The sequence below is a fragment of the Pipra filicauda genome, unplaced genomic scaffold, assembly GCF_003945595.2.
Source record: "Pipra filicauda isolate LSUMZ 115617 unplaced genomic scaffold, ASM394559v2 scaffold25_size4600443_pilon, whole genome shotgun sequence".
Lineage (NCBI taxonomy): Eukaryota > Metazoa > Chordata > Aves > Passeriformes > Pipridae > Pipra > Pipra filicauda.
Genome location: NW_024104376.1, coordinates 2,449,736 through 2,467,520, shown reverse-complemented (window position 1 = coordinate 2,467,520; position 17,785 = coordinate 2,449,736). Strand labels below are relative to the sequence as shown.

Sequence of the window (17,785 nt, the reverse complement as noted above, 5' to 3'; positions counted from 1 at the left end):
TGCCATTTTTTTACTGCTCAAAGTGTATAAAAATGAGCACCTGGCCCACTCAAGGTGGGCTACCTTCATGAGTTCAGCACCCAGCACCTATCTCTCCACAGATACAAAATAAAGTATCTCAACTCTGTGTGTGCATCATGTTCCTGCACACTGGGTGAAAGAATCCATATTTGGGACAACACAATATGCTGGCATTCTGGCCACCTGAGAGCTCTTTACAGCAGGGAACACTTGCACTGCCTGTCAGCCTGGGTCCCAATCATTTGTCTACACCTCAGGACTATAAAGTCTGCAAGAGACACTGCAGCTCCATCAGTCTTTTGTTGTTACACTAAAAGCAAGAGTGCTGTCTGCACTTTGCATGGTAAGGACCTGAATATTGGTTAATTTATTTTAAAAATACCCATTAAAAATGAAAAAAGAAGCAGCAGCAGAAGTCCAGTCATTACACAGGTACAAGAAAATCCAGTGGCACAGGGAGTTTCCACAGAAAAAGGATTTCCCACAGCCTATTGTTGGAAACACTGTGACTCAAGTGCTCATTTCTTGCTCAACAGGCTGCTGATTCAACCAGAAGAGGATGCTGGTATGTCTCACCTTCTGCATTCCACCTACTGCACCCGAAATCAACAAAAAAACTGGCTTTGAGAAAACATGTGACTATATCTCATGCTAGTTTCTAGCTATTTACATGACATACTTTGGTTGTACAATGTATTTGTCAATGCCATTTAAAGGTACATATAATAAAATAATAAATTAGGAATTTTAACTGTTGCTGTCTCCTTATCTTGCTAAATTCCAGTTGGACGTTTCACTACAAACAGGTGGTTAGAAGGTGAAACACAGAGTATAATATGCTTTCAGATTCACTGCTGTGTGAAGAAACTACTGACCAGAAAAACTGTCAACATACAAACTTACAAAATAATCAGATAAAAAGTGTTTTGCAGCTGGAGACAAATCCTGTTAATACTGTGTATGAAGAACAGTCTCTTGTGAAAATTAATGACCTGATGCAACTCCCCAAAGAAAGCCCTCAGGTAAGGAATTCAGATGGAACCAGGGAGCAAGCCAGTGGAGGCTATTTTAAACTCAAGCCTTTCTACAGCTATTTCCAGGTGCAGCCCTAAATTCAGCAACAGTATCTGTTTCCCAGAAGCAGATTTTAAACTGTCTCTGACAGGTAACTGGAGATAGGCAGTGTGGTTCCAGAGGCATGGCATGCAGCTAGCCGCCAAAATAAAGCATGAGCAGTTATTTTTCAGAGAACAGACTGTAACTCTGTTCTGCTGCAGCAGTTATATACATTTCCTTCTCATACTCAGAAAGGTTCAGGATGCTGGCAGGGGAAAGTAGAGAAAACTCCCTAGAGTGAGGTAGGAAGCAGAGACAGGAGAAGTGTGGCTAGAGGCTAAGAGATTAGCCATTACCAAATTTATAATCCATGTAGACGCTAGAACATGTTAAATATCTTGGAGCAGCATTTTTAAAACCTTAGGACTGAAAGAACAGTGAACGAGCTCGTTTTAGCAACACAAATGAGTTTCATTAGGGAAAAAAGGGGAAAAAAATGCAAACCAACCTTTCCAGGACTTTCTATTTTTTGCACACCAGCATGGATATGCACACAAAGATACTGCTGAATTCAATCCTAAAAATCACAAATGTATCACTGCCCTACCAAAAAACCCACAAAAGTATCTTCACTTCAGTCAAGCAGTTAAACCTCTGCTTAACTTAAAAGATCATGAGTGAATGCATCTGAAGTAAACAGGATTTGGGTGCTTTGTTGGCGAAGGTACAGGCTTACTCTTTATATTCCTAAAGATGAAATAAAAGTGTTTTGCTGATAGATGGAAGTAATGAAAAAAGATTAAAAGTCGTTGTTGAAAATTACTTGAAATTCCTATCATAACAGTAACATATCATTATTTAATAGCTTAAAATCAAAATATAAACCAGCTATGTTTCACTCAAGTCTGGATATACACCATTAATCTCTAATGATGAGAACTATGCTATGATTTACTAGGAAAGCTTTAAAAATCATGAATATTCCAAATAAAAGGAAAAAGTCCTGAACCATCCAACATAAACTAGGAGGTCTGCAATTATGATGAGATCTGAGATGAACTGTATATTTAAAGACTGCATACAGTGCCTGTATTTACTGCTGTCCAACACCTGCTGATGTGAACATGAGTTTTCAACTCCTTTTAAATATGTATATTTAATTTTTTGAAAGAAGATTTTTCAGTCAAGCATCTGACTTAGGATGATTTAAAAAGAAATATTAAAGGAAAACCTTTCTACAAAAGAAAAAGCATCTCAGAATAGAAATAGTGGAAAATGTATTGTTTTGCTTTCCTGTTATTGCTTTTAAAAGAGCAAAGAGCAGTAGCAAGATAACAGCAGGGCAGATTTAATTGAAAAGCTCTACCATCTTCAAGTTTTGAAACAGAGATTTCCCATTTTGAAGGGAAATCAGGGATGCACTTTTGCCTTTTCTAGAGAAATCCATACAAAACCAAGAAGTCAATTTGCAGACACACACTAGAATAGGTTGCTTAGGAAGTTGAGTTCTCCAGGCATTATGTGGCCTGAAAATGAAGGGACTAAGTCCAGCCTGCCCTGGGACTGCCTCTTTCCTCCCTGGCTCTGCTGTGGATCCCTTGCCTGCTCCCGGCCGGGATGGGATGGGATGGGATGGGATGGGATGGGATGGGATGGGATGGGATGGGATGGGATGGGATGGGAAACCCGCGGCCGCGGTGCCCCCTGGCGGTCGCTGCCGGCACGGCCGCGCCGGGGGTTTGTCCGTCCTGAGACCAAACACAGAACGAGCCCCTGGCTAATTGAGCAGGCAATTAACAAGCTCACCCTTTATAAGCACCAGCATAGTCAGGTAGCAGGCAGGCTTTAAAACACTGGTTCCCTACTGCCACAGCCACGTGTTTGTTCCCAAAATCAGCTGCCTCATCCATCTGCACTTCCATCTTCCACAATACACAAGGCAGGTGTCACCCAAGACTAAGTTGTCTTAACTACAGTGTCCTCAGTCATTCCCGAAGCACTACTCCTCCCATATTTCCACTGGTGTGAGTTTCAAGGGGAGGAATTAGAAGCTCTATCACACTGGGAAAAAAAATACATAGTTGTACCAGCAACTTTAGTATTTTATACCTGCCAAAGATTTATCTCTACAACCATGTGTTGCTTTAATGCAACATTTGTGTCTATTAAAAAATAATATTTAAATAACGATATGTTTTCATAACATTATTAGAAAAGGCAGTTTACCTGATTTACTGTTTCCTCAAATGCTCTTATATAATTATTAAGAGATCTGTCCATTGCAGCAAATTCTAACATGACTTTTTCCATACTGTTAACATCCTCTTCATCATCTGCAAAATAAAACATTTGGAACATGGATGATCAGTTGTATTATATTCAGGCAGTATTTCTTCTTTGCAAGTATTTTATTTACAATATTGATACTGTGAATGTTTAAAGCATATGTGTATCAGCAGGTGTTTTCAAGCTCCTCAAACATATACTTTTTTTCCTATTTTGCAACTGTAATTTTTTACATTTCTTGGGTAACTCCAACAAACAGCTTACTCAGAAAGACACTTCCCTGGTTTCATGTGAACAAGAGAGAGTGTGTGTAATTTCATCTACCAACACCTAGTCATTAGGCAATCAGGATATTTTCTGCAAAAGTTATATTTCATGACTCATCACATTGCCTCAGAAATAGTCAGAAGAAACTTAAATGCCCTCTCAGTACAGTATAGTTCAAGCTATAATTAGACCCCTTATCCCCAATAAACACAGCTACTGGAAAATCAAAACAGAGCCAGTGTTTTATAACACAGGAAATATTGGAGGACTGAATAGCATTGGTGATTCAAGAGTAAAATTCTAATTGCCTGGGAAAATCAATTAATACATGCGATTAGTAATTCACATCCACTTTTATTCTCTTCTTCTTTCCTCCTAATTTTACTCCTTTCATCTCTAACTACACCTCTGCTTTCCCATTCTAACATTGCTGTGCATCTGCTTAGCTGGATAAGGACCCTTTGTAGATGCTACATGGCTGAACAGCCACAGTTCTATCTCCTGACACAGCCACATGTACTACACCAAATCCTGCCAACTGCAGGAGGACAGCCAGCCACAAGCCCCTAACCCGTGCAGGAAATTAGGAACTTAGGAAACCTAAGTTTCCACTTCTGCTACTCCCATTTATTCCTACCCTGCAGCTTCCAGGTACAGAGAAAACAGCTGGAAGCATCTGGATGCCATGAAAGAGCCCCAGAGTCTGCCATGCAGCATTAGGGGTTACCATTTAATGGAGCATTCTTCTTTACAAGCAGTTAAGTAGCCAAGCTGTGCTGTTACTTTTAGGAAGAAAATCGTGGTACAGCTTTTTAAATTACTTTTATTGTGAAGAGAGGAAAATGTCTTCTGATCTGACAAGCTAGTACACTGCCCAAGTTGCTAACTATATTATCATGTTAGAGCACAAAAATCTGTCTCCGCAGAGAGCTAACACAAAGCACTGTATATGGCCATCAGCTTGAGAGCAAAATCTGAAACACATCACTCAGGGACAGAAGTTTCATACCACTGATGGATCCAGGAGACTGAGGAAAAGTGCTAAGATATATTTACACAAAGAGTTACATAATAAGCCATTCTATTTTGTGAACATGGCAATTACAGTTGTGACGTTTCCCTTAATTATATATAGGCTTGGCATGTATCCATTTTTCATTAAGTAGATGAATGGATACTGCAGACAGAATCTTGGCACTCCTGCAACTTTCTTCTGAATAATCAGCATTTCCCTCTCCTCCTTCCCTTCCCTCCCACCCAATTTCCATATCCTATCTGGTAACTATGATCATACTCTTTCCTTCCTGCAAGGAAGCATATGAAGTGCCTCCTTCAAGGTTGACACAAATGGCACTCCATGAATCACAGGAAAGGTTTGTGTAGCAAGTAACTGTCATTCTCCTCCCATGGCCAAAATGAATCATATCCACAACATAAAGAAACTACAGTGACCTAAATATTTTTTATTTTTTTTTAGGGGAAGAGAAGTGCATTATTAAATATCAAGAGAGCTGTATTAATGCTGTCTTTCCTAACAGTTAAAGAAAGCTTTAGGTAAAGAATAATAATATTGCATGCAACTTGAGAGATGCATTAAAATAAAGCTCAAAGTGGTGGAACACAGCTCAGGCAAGAGGGATATTAACTACATCCTGCCCCACATTCTTCATGTACTGACCGTTCCACCCATCCACCAGCTTGCTTTAAGTCTCGGTGCTATTCACTGCTGTTTCCTTGCTGCTGTTCTGTCATGCACAGGAAGTGTGTTCTACACACTGGGAAACTGCGGAACGCGTCACTAACACACGGTCACAGCCTGCCCTTGGAGGCACTACGGACATACAGACAGACCCAAAGGACTGCATACAGGTCAGTGGTTGTCCACAGATAGATCTGAAGGACTTTATAAAGGTCAGTGGTTGTTCATACCCTATTTCTGCTCATTGACAGATTAACTAGAGTCCACTTTCTATCTGCAGTCCAATCCATACTCCAGGGCGCTGAGAGCTAAGAGGAAATCTATGTTGTTCCCAGCCACTCACCTCCTCATCTCCTAAACAAGATTTAAGAGAAAACTTACTTTACAGGCTATTCTATTTGCCTTTTAAAAACCTTTATTGTTCCACACTACACACAGCAATAACCTGCTGTGCAAGGCTCCTCAGCTTTCCCTTCCTCTAAGGAGCTAAGAGCACTTCTGCCCCTCCCTGGTAAGGAGCAGATGCAAGGCAGAGCTTGGCTGCACATGATGAGAAGCTGTGGGTGACTCTATGGGAATGTAAAGTTTTACAGCTCACCAAAGTAGGGATCCCAGCACCTTCAATGTTTCTTTACACATAAACTAATCAGAACACACCATTTGACCTGATCTTATTAGGGAACGAGAAATTAGAAAAAAAAAAAAGACATGCTTCTCCTCACCACCATTACACAACTCATTCTCACCAACCCCTTAGTTTAACACCACTATAGTATCAAAAAGAATCAAAATTTAATAATTACATCAGGGCTTTGAACAATTCAAAAGGCATTGTCTGTTATCCATTCTTCAAGCCCTGCTGCTGCTTTTATTTCAGTTGTGAGGACACCAGTGGAGATTCACGGTAAAGAGATTCAAGGCACTGACTCTCTTCCAGCAGACAGTGGGCACAATGACTGGTGAATACCCTCCGGCCAGACTCCAGCTACAAAGCCAGCTTACTCTCCAAAGTAATCAAACCGTGCACTCTGCAGGCCAACAACCCAGCTTAACACCAAAATCAAATGCTTTGCAAGTGCAAGTGCTGTACCAGTGCCTTTCTGTTATCTAATCAAAATTTATCCTAATCTTATTTCTAATTCATATCTAAGGAATGCATTCCAAACTATCTGCATATGCTTTTAGCTACTGCCACAAAATACCATCGAAGTTGCATATTGTAGTTGTCTCCTTGTTATCTACACTAAATATGTTGAATTTAGTAAGCATTTCTTCCCAAGTCATTACCCTCACCACTCAGAGATTATACATTTTGCAATATTACATTTTTTACTCACAGAAAGGCCAGTCCAAGGCCATAATTTCATTTTCAAAGGCCCATGTGCATCATGTTAAAATTATCTGGATGAATATGCAGAGTTCATGTTATAAATTCCAGATTGCATGATTTTATGATCTCTTATTATAATGGAAACAGGGATATTATTCTGAAAAGTCTCCCTACATATTAAAGAACAAAGTTACATAAAGTGACAACCAAGAGTTCAATTTCTCGTTTCTAAAGAGACCAAACTGATCACGTTGAGGTGCCTTACTGCTGATTTAAACCATAATCAATCAGGGCTGAGTTATGTATCATGAACCCACAGTGTTAAAACAGAAGTTGCAATAACAGGATAGAGTCAAGTCAGCACTGATTTAATACTTCCTATACTAACACTAATCTAAAATCTATCCAAAAAACTTGCATTTCCTTCTCGTATCTGAGTTCATATTTACTTTAGCTCCCAGTATACATCCACAAGTTTGCAAAATTTCTAAAGATTTTTCACAACTACCTCTTTCTGTGCAAATCAGTATTTGCTTATTTAGGGTATTACAGGTGCCCCGCAGCCAGGGCACAGCAATCCAAATAAGCATTCACTTCCACCACAGACTATCTTAAACACAAAATATTCTGGAATACCATGAAATTACAGAAAGGTTCTAAACTTGGAAGTATAACAGTACTTAAAATAAATGCTTAAGCACAGACAACGTGGATTAACATAAATACACATATAATGCCATACATTTATAGTATTGTCTAACAAAAGTCAAACTTTCAATGTAAAGAAAACAGGACATGTCAGTTCTACTTCTTGCACTACATATTAGTTTGCTTTGAAATTCAAGGCCTAACGCTGTTTTTCTCATCTTTTGAGGCAAAAGACTAATGGTATACCATTTGCCCCCAAATTTTGACTGTAGATTTCAGACTTTTAAAACATTTAAAACAAAAACATCAGTCACTTGAGCCATTAGCAACAGCGGTAGTAGGCCTTTGTCTTCATATGCACCAGCAGCAGATAAAATACACACTTTGCCAGCAGGTTTCAAGTTTCTGCTGACAGCGGATGAATACAAGCTCCCCACTTGATTGTTCCATCTTCTGGTGGAGAACATACATTCTCAATTCAGGATACAGCTAAGCATTTTTGCTGTCATTTTTCCTTCATTTTGAAAACCAAAAGTGTTATGACTCCACTCTGCACTGCCAGTTTTGGTCTACTCAAAACTGTTGATAATTCAAATTGGATCTTGAAAAAAACTTTCAACCAACCCACACTCTTTAAGAATAGATTCACAACATTCTTGGAGAAGACAGTAGCAGGATGTCCCTCTAATGTCTGGATGCTCAGTAGTGAGAGGATACAAACCTGTGTAGGAGACCACTGTCTTATTTCCCTCCCCTGTCTACATAGGCATGAACCTGGCATGGTACTCCAGGCTACATAGACCAGGAAGAACCTAAAAAGGAGATTGCTTCTGCAGCACTGAGGGTACATCTTTGCTTTTTCTCCTGCAGATACATGGACAGCTTCTCAGAAAACTCTCACGGAAGAAAATTTCTTTCAAAATCTCATCTCCCTGAGCTATAACATATTTAACCTATGTGACATACTTAACATACGTAACGTATCAGGCTGCAAAAACAGCAGAACGCTAATACAGAAAATTCTAAACTAAAAGAAATTAGAAGCCATACAAAGAAACAGCAAAAGACTGGAGAATACCCATTTCATCTCCTGAGAGCAGGTATCCTCACACAGAGAAATGGTTGAAAGTAGAATGTCCAAAAAATATCTGTGGAGCCCTATGGAAAGGGAACTAACCATTGCAGTTCATAAGAGAAGAAAAATTATTACTGATTAGAGGGCCAGCAACCATACAGGGAATGGCAACTGGTGGAGTAAAGGGGAATTTGAGGCAGTAATTGCAAAATTTCCCTCCATGTAACAGGCAGTTCATTAGCTAGGCCTAATGAAACCTCCAGCTTCTCAGGAAATGCCTTAACTGGGTCATAGAGTATTTGAAGCTGTATTTCTCCACATTTCCTAATGAAGCCATTCTGCTGCATAGAAAGCTTTCATATACACAGAGCTAGAGACAGAGCATGCAGGAATGGTTTTACAGATCATTCACCTTCACCTAGATACCAGGACTCCACTGAAAGGCAAGTATGTCTCACAAGATGAAATGTCATGAATGTCAGAAAGAGAAACCTACACTAGGTGGGTGGCCCTGCTTGCGCAGGGGGGTTGGACAAAACAACCTCTAGAGCTCCCTTCCAACCTCAGCCAGTCTGGGTTTCTATAACATTCCTCAATATCCAACTTCATCTCTAAACTATTCTTCTGGAAGATGGTTAAAAGTGAGTTCGAGTCCTCTCAAGCAAAGAAGGAAGTTGAATATGAGTTTCTGGTATTCTATCAAAGAAAAAAATCTGAGTAGAAGAAGTGACAAGAGTGTGTGAGGCAGAACTTGTAAAGGAAAGACCAGCACAGGACACAGATTGCACCAGAACTATTGCCTGTAAATGGTTTTTAAAGTTTCATTTTATTTTCTATTTGAGTTCTGTAAGAAACTGCAAATCAAATTGCAATACTTGGATTTAGGTCAAGCATTTTCCTGTACCTGAGTAAAGTCTTCTGAGGTTTTATTTGGAAAGGAAAGGACTGTACTTTTCAGTCTGGATTTAAACATTTGTTTTATTCAGCAAGTAACGGGAAAAAAATCTTCAATTATCCATTTCTCTCTGCTTATTTGTTATTTTAAAGTAAAATGAGCCAAGAGTGTCTGGTAGATTACAGACTACACCTGATGAAAACTCCCTTGTCTTGTATTACAAACCATTTCCCTGCAGGCTATGACAGTCTGAAATGGAAAGAGTCGAGGGTCAGTGGCCCAGGAGGCTCCTGTGAATCCCATGGAAATGAAACCCAAGTACTTTATATTGTAGAGAGTGAGAATTTCAAAGAAACAGACCACACAGGGTCTGAACACCCACCTTGAAACATCTCAGTTGCTGAATGCCCAGTTTGAAACATCTCAGGGGGCCAGCATTTCCATCGAGTGGGTGTTGCACACATTCTGAAGAGAGTCATCTCAGAGTGGGCACAGAGAAACTGAGGCACCCAGAATCACTAACCACTTTTGAAAATAACTATATTATTCTATAATAATCATGAAACTTTTGCTCAACATGAAACTCCCTTAAACTCCATTGCCAGCTGAACTAGGCCAACAGTGCTTTTGAAAGCAACTTCCTTACAGTACTTTTTTCCCCAAGCCTACCAGGGGAAGGCTAAAAAGTCATAATGATCCCAGCTTAGACTTGAGAGCAGTTACAAAGATCTATCTTACCAGATATTTCTGCCACAGTACCCAAACAGACTGCAATGTAAAGCATGGCAATGCCTTGAACACCAATTGACAATATATTGACCTAATGAAATAAACAGGCTCTCACATAAGAGTTTGATTTAGCTCTGATATGTGCTGACGTGCTTTGCTGTATAAAATCCGAAGTAAATATTATTCAACACAAATAGAGATTGTTTAATTTAGGCTGAGGCACATAAATAATACAAAGACATCAACTAATGTCTCATAGAAGTAAACAGACTTTGCTACAAAACAGAAAGAGAAAAATAGTCTTTGTGTATCTACATATTTTTTGCTACTGTAACTTGATGGCACTTACAGCACCAAGACATGAAGATAGGTAGTATGTACAATTTCCCCAAACAAGAATGGGCTTTTGTTTGACTAAATACTAAAGCCCATACAACTCCCAAACTACTTCCCTCCATTCAGACAAAGAGACCAGCACTTGAACAGCACCTCTTTTCTCCTTTTCCAAGGTCATTGTGAGGTTAATCTTTATTTTACCAATCAACACCTACTTAATTCTGCAGAAAGACCAATTTAAAGTTAACAAAGACAGTATAACTAGTAAGCAGAAGCACTGAAAGAAGGATAAAGCATTTCAGGATGCAACAGTTTTGAGAAGCAACTCAAGATCTCCACTCTCCTAATTCTACACCAGTTCCCTGGCATTACTATGATATCCACCCAGAATTACTGTTCTCTCTTCAGCACATGAGTAAATCAGCATTCCTCAAAGCTAGCTACAGCCACAAGTCCAAGAAGAACAAAACGACAAGCAGCAAGAAAACACCAAGGCTCAGGTTCATGTACATTTTCTTTGCAATAAAGTAAGTTTCACAGGTCATTTCCCCAGGCACTCATCCTTCCTGTTCCTCTTATGTTCCTCCTCTGCTGTCCATCAGCTAGAATAATATGATTTTTCATAGGGTCACCCCATAAACTGGATTAATGAAACAATTCAAGCTAAAAATAGCAATCTGTCCTCCAAATCCAAACCAAAATACAAAACCCCAAAACCATGATATTGCAGTAATGGAATCTGAAGTGCAGATATTTAAATAGTTGCACCAGTACAACTGAGGGGGTGGCAAACTATAGCAGAGTGGAGATGGGGGAGGGGAATTTTCCTAAGTCAACTTGTTTGCCAAGAAAAAGATACAGGAATCACACCTGTATTTTCAGAGTAAGCACAAGGCATATGTTACCTTCACCCAGAAATCTGACCAATCTCTCATAAAATAAATAACAAACCTCCCCCATGTTTTCCTAAATATATATATTTTACATATATATATAATACATACATACATACACACACACACATACATATCCCTCTCTTCTCAGTGGATTTCAACATATGATGAAATTAAGGCTGAAAACAACATTCACTGATAATTTTAATGGGAAATGATTTTCCTATGACTAACAAAAAGTTTCTTCCCTGTGGAGGCACGGGCATGTCTGCACCACACAAAAGAGCGTGGTTTGGAGCCCCGAGCTGCTGCTGACCTTGCCTTCCTAAAACAAGAGAATAGGAGGGTTGGAAATACTTAAAAATAAGGGGGTTGGTGCTGTCCTCCTACCCACTTTCTCCTCTCAGAACTTGATATGGTAACATTAGAATTTGGTCAAAAAGTTCCTCGAAATATTTTCTCTCATAAGGAACAGTGAAATATTTGTTAAGGTGCCGTAATTGCTACTCTTTGATCCCTCTGAACACTTTTTAAAATTGATATTCCACATTAAGTATTTTATTTCAAGACTTTTAATGTGTCTTCACAATTCTATAAAAGGCTCACAGACTGCTTTATATCTACGGTTCCCCCTGGAAATTAATGTGAGTAAAGTAATTTTTTTTTATTATTATTCCAACAAGTTCAATTCTAACTTGTTAGATCTTTTTTTAAGCACAATTTCTTCTGTTTTACACAAGATCTCTACTGGTACATTATGAATTCTACAGAGATAATCCATGCACTTTTGTTTACAAGTCAACTGTATTAATGCTTTCTGTTGCCAAAAAACAATTCTTCTCCTATTTTAAATTGCACTGACAGGTGAAAAACAAATATTTTAGTGTGAAGTGCAACTCTGTCTCTAATAAAAGGCATGATTGTTATTAGCCAGCAGTAAACAGTACCAATTAGGTTTTTCACAAGAAAAACTTTGCTTGTGCTAATTAATCTATTATATTTCTCAGAGAAGCTCGTTCAAAGTTTACTTTCATTAAACTAAATACAGTAATTATGTAGAATTTCCTTCATTTGGGGAAATGGGATGGAAAGACTTTTCAGAAACAAAAAAATCAGTAAAGATAGGAAAACAAACCCTTTTCGCTCAAGACCTTCACAATTCTCAGAAACATTTACTTCTCTCTCCAGAACTGGAGGCAGTCTAGCTCAGAGCTAACAAACCCTCATCAGAGATTATCTAATCAAGTGTGATGTTTCAGTAAATGTTAAAGCAGTAGAACATGTATCAAACAGGAAGGTAAGACTAAGACAATACCCTCACATCAAGGCAATCCATCACTGTCTTATTTCAGCTCAGTTCAGAGGTCATAGTTACATTAACAGACACAAAAAAACCCCAAGAGAATCCAAAATAAGTTTCCACAACCAACTGCAACAGCTTCACACAGACACAAATGAACACTCATCAAGCACTCAAATGTTAACATTACTGACCCAAAATGAAACAGATGGGGGGGTGGAATGCCAGAAAATGTCTGGGTTTTAAATGCCCAGTATTTTGATTACATACTTACAAACATTTTTTTTTTCTCTGAACCCACTATAGTCTCCCAGTCTATATTTCTGCTTCTGCAACCCTTGGCATTACTGACTTCAGAATTCAGAGAAGGTGATCAGTAGCTCCAGACAGAGCACCACTGCTCTCTCACTGAACTACCCAGGGCACTGGCTGCAGCTGAGCAGCTGGGGTGGAAAAACAATCCAGTTTTATAGGCGGCTTTTTAGACAGATCTGGACAGCAGGCAACTCCACATTTAAACCACTGAATAAAGCAATGAAGTGTCTCACAACAGGGCTCACAGTAGTTCACATACATAAAGAAATAAACCACAGATAAATCAGATTCATAATATAGAGCTGACAATGGAAAATTTGGGTTTTTTTAATTCAGAAACACTGATTTGATAGATTATCAGAAATGTGAAAGTTAGTGGAAATTGATATGAGTATCATCTCCAAAGTTAATTGTTTGCTGAAAATGTAGATACTAGAGCTGACAGACAAAACACAACCAAGGTTAAACAAAAGGGAGTCTGGAAAACCAGTGTCTCATGCAAGCAAAGGTCAAGTGATGTTCCCCACATAAAACATCCAATTCAGATGAATCACATATGGATATTCCACTCCAAGTGCTAACCATGCCGCAATACTACAGCTAGGACTTTCAGAGCCCACAATTCCTCAAAGTGACCAAAAAACCCTCAAAACCCCAACACAAAAAAAACAAGCTACAATGTAATCCTCCTTCACAGACAAGGCAAAGGCAAAGACTGTACACAAACTGCAAGCATAATGAAAACCAGCGTTTCTTTCTGCCTCTAGCAGGCTTCCTTTGCATAAAACCTCTTCTGTGAATTGGCAGATCTCCCCTTTTTGGCATGAATTGCTGGTATGTGGCATTCATTCTGTTGCTTGCATGCTGGCAAGTGACAGAGCTAAATCTTTCCATTGCTGGAATTTCATTTCCCACAAAGCTCATACAAAAAAATTTGTCCTACTATGAGGAGCTGCTACTTTGTTATCATATGGAAAATGCACATCTCTGTGCAACAAAAGGGCAATGCAAGTCTGTATTGCCTGAGTCTCTCACACATGCACAAATATTTATGATTTTGAGAGGAAACAGGAATTTATTTGATGGCTTACAGTCTAGCACGGATAATGGTCTCTCAGCATGTTTTTTAGATAACGCTGTTATCTTTGTCCGTACTAGGAAAGAAGGAGCATTGAGGGGCCTTACAGCTTTTAAGGGGGTAGTTTTGAAAAGACAGAAATAAACTGAAAATTGAATGTGGAAATATTCTGTAACTAGATAGGAAGTAGAAAGCTCCCTCTGTTCTGGTAAACTACCACAGACATTGTGTTACTAAAATAAATTCAATTCAGAACCACAGGACTATGCTTGAGATTTGTGTAGCTGACACGTACTGGCTGAGACAATTTTCTCCCCTTTATACTGATATGCTTTTGAATTTTATTTAAAATCTGTTTTTCTATAAAAGTGACTAGGTCAAGTCTCTACACTGAAGTATATTATCTTGATTATCTTGAGACATCAGGACAGACTACACGCCTCCAACAAAGCATGGATATAAACCAAAAATACCAAAAAAATATAGAATTTGAATAAGTTATGGCATACTTAATTCCCTCAAAAACAGCTGTGAATTAGATCCACACCCACAAGTAATAAACTTCAAAAAATAAAAAGTCCTGTGAAAATGTCACATTAATCTACCCATACAGTAAAAAGTCTACTCACCCACTGCTTACTAAGACGATTAGTAAGGAAATCACAAGTTAAACTTTATTCATCTGCTTAAGAAAAATAGGAAAGAGGTTGCAAGGTTGATTTAACTCAGAAGATATTATTGTCACTTGACATTTACATGCAATGTATAATTCCATTCCCACTTACAGTCTGGGGAAAGCCTGTTAAAATTACTTCCTTAATGTGTGAACACTTCTTTGAATTGTGTTCTTTTCATCTGCCACCTTCTCCTTAAGCCAGCTGGCTCCTTTTGTTAAGTCTTTTTTAATAAGAAAGTTCATTACACGTAATTTATGGTGCAGTTTGAGATTGTCAGTGCTGGTCTGAAATACTGCACATGCATATTTCTGAGTGCTCTGTAACATTTGTTGATAATGTCAAAAAGGCAAGGAGGGTCATGCACACATATGCCCAACAACTCCAGCACAAGATTAATCAGAACAACCACGTCTACCTTCTCATTTTCATCCACATGAACTAGTCCTCCTTCAATTTATATGCCAGACTACTCTTCCTATTTGTAAAAGCAACACCTTTGTGGAAACTACAGAAGTTGCTCACATGGGAAACACCATAAGGAAGGCATTCAAATATCTTCTGTCATCTAGAGAACAATGAGCATATTATCCTGCTTAATCCTTTTGCTGTGCCTTTCTTATTTCTTACTTCTCCTTGTCCTTCATTACACATTTCTTTACCACTTGCCCTTCTCCCCTTCTCTTCCTCCTCATCCAGTTCCCCTATTCCCACTCTTTTTTTCCCCTGAGCACTTGCTAGACCACTTTTTGATTCTTTCTCTACGAGCAAGTGATATCTCCCCAGTGATCACAATCTCTGGGGGTCACCTCTTACTTTCTCCCATCCCTTTATATAATAGCAGCTCTAACATACTTGTGGCTGTTGATTGTCTTTTACTGGCATAAAGATCCACTGACACACAAAAAAACCCCAAACTGAAACAACAATAACAAAAAGGGCATAAGCTCACCAGTCATTAATAGTAACTGCTGTGTGGTGCACAGTTTGGGAACTAACCCAACGCAAACAATGCCTGAGGGTGGCTGGGGCAGCAGTGTGTGACAGCAGGTTACTTGGTTACTACATGCCCTGCACAGAAGGCTGTGCTGTGTGATGCTCATTGTGAATGTCCCACCCTTGTTCAATGTCTAAGAGGGGTAGAGGGATTGTTCCATTTTTTCCTTTTTTATAAAAAAAATGGGCTGACTGTATGCCAACAGCTTTGCAGATGCATCCCTGTCTTCAATGGCACAGAGTGTAAAATTTGGGCAAAGGCTCATTCTAGACCAACAAGCATGAGACTAAATACTACTAATTTTCCTTCAATAAGCTCTTTCAGTATTTCAAAGAAAGAGCAATACAAAGTACTTATGTCTGGAAAGTGGGACTTACATGAAGACTGACTAAAGTAACTCAACTTCTGAAGTCAAATAAGAGATGCTAAAGGTGATTTGTTCATGATCTACCACTACTATCCTGAAGATTTCTGAACATGTGGGGCTCTTTGATTATCAGACAGAAATATAAGATCCAGTGCCTGAAAACTGAAACAAGAAAGAAAACACTGTTTATTTGGAGATAGAATGGATTCTTCAGTTGACCTTTTGCTGAACTGCGAGTTTCGCTGTAAATTTTCTTTCCATAAGCAGTTTTAGTAGCACATTTTTGAAGCAGTCTAAAATTTTCTCTCTTCACATAATATTCTTTATCATCCCACTAATAAACGTCAGACTACCCTCCTGTAGACATGGCTGTGGGTCCACTCATAAATTTCATAAAAGTGCAAATCCTCACTTAGTGCCCTGTGTATATTACAGTGGTTCAAACCACTTCATATCACCCATAATGGCTCTTGGAGTTGTGATACTTCCTATTTGTCAATTCACAAAAGGTAAAGATGACATCTTTGCGAGGTTGTTGTCTTCTGATGCCTTTTACTTCTCCTGTACACATATTTTTCCTGGCTACCTATCTCCTGCTTTATCCAATCACCTACCACCATTACAGACAACTCAGGTGATTGTTAGACTCTTGCAATGTAATTTCCCCAAGCACAGAAGGCATAAGCAAAAACAGAAGTGAATATCTAGACAGGAATTTGAGATAATTCATACATCCTCCCAAAACACTCCTGACATCTTTTTTTATAGAAGGGAAACTCATGCCTTGTGAACTTCAATGACTTGCTCAAGGCCACAGTGCAAAGCCAGTTTGAAAGCACAGTTATTCCTGGCCTCAAGGACTCAGCAAAATCAGGCTCAAGAGCATCTCAGTTGTTTTATCTCTTTCATATAATGCTATTATGTGTTCCTTGCTCTTTTTCAAAGAAAATGGGAAAGAAAATGAGAAGGCAAGCAAAATAATCTGTGAAAATTATAATAAAAAATATTTTAAAACTCCAATTCAGACCACCAACCTCTGCCTGTCCTCCAAAGGATAGTATTTTTCATGGGTCTCAGTGTCAGTAATAAGGAACACACAAGTTTTACATATGATTCTGACTGATAAAGAAAACATTCCCCTTTAAATTCCTGGAATTTAATCAGTACATACTATAATCTTCATTCTTCACTAGAGTGTCAGTGTGCTATATAACATCCGTGTAAATTTCATAAAACATGTCATAAAACCCAGATTCGAGTCAGAGTGACTTTTTTCTTTTTTTAATCTGAAAGTATTAAAAACTTCTTATAATTAATTCTGTGTTCACTGGCAAAAAAACCCACTTATTTGAGTATCAAAAAAAAGAAAGGCAAAAACCAATCACAAGTTCTTAAATTCTTGAACAGAAGAACAAAGAAGAGAAAGGAAAAGAAAGGGAATTTTTTTTTTAAAAGAAGTGTCTTGTGTCTAATTGGAAGGGGATCAGGATGAAGTTCAGAATGATCATGTCTACATAAGGGCTTCTTTCGTGTTTTGACCAAACACCGAGAACATGTCAGCACAATGCCTCCTTTTCATCCAGTTAAACCTTTTCCTAATGGAAAGAATCAAGAAAAGAAATACAATTGCTTTATGTCCTTAATCTTTCTAAATGCTGCCAACCCCAGATTTTTTCCTACTCTTGTGGGTTCCTCCTCCCTCCCTAGTTATTTAGGCACACAATTAGATCACTGAAAGCTAAATACTGATCTACTTAAATTGATAAAAATTAAAGCTTTCAGAGTGGGTTCTTCAAAGCCCACACTACTTTCTATATAT

General features: G+C 38.6%; 1 protein-coding gene across 8 annotated transcripts in view; it reads right to left on the bottom strand.

The window, feature by feature from the left end:
• NSMCE2 (NSE2 (MMS21) homolog, SMC5-SMC6 complex SUMO ligase) overlaps window positions 1-17,785 on the bottom strand; it is a 60,921-nt gene that overhangs the window by 30,904 nt on the left and 12,232 nt on the right. For all 8 annotated transcript variants that reach the window (XM_027726958.2, XM_027726967.2, XM_027726960.2 and 5 more), the window contains one exon: window positions 3,304-3,410. In XM_027726958.2, coding sequence (XP_027582759.1) covers window positions 3,304-3,410 — 107 coding nt within the window. The remainder of the gene's footprint in view (window positions 1-3,303; window positions 3,411-17,785) is intronic.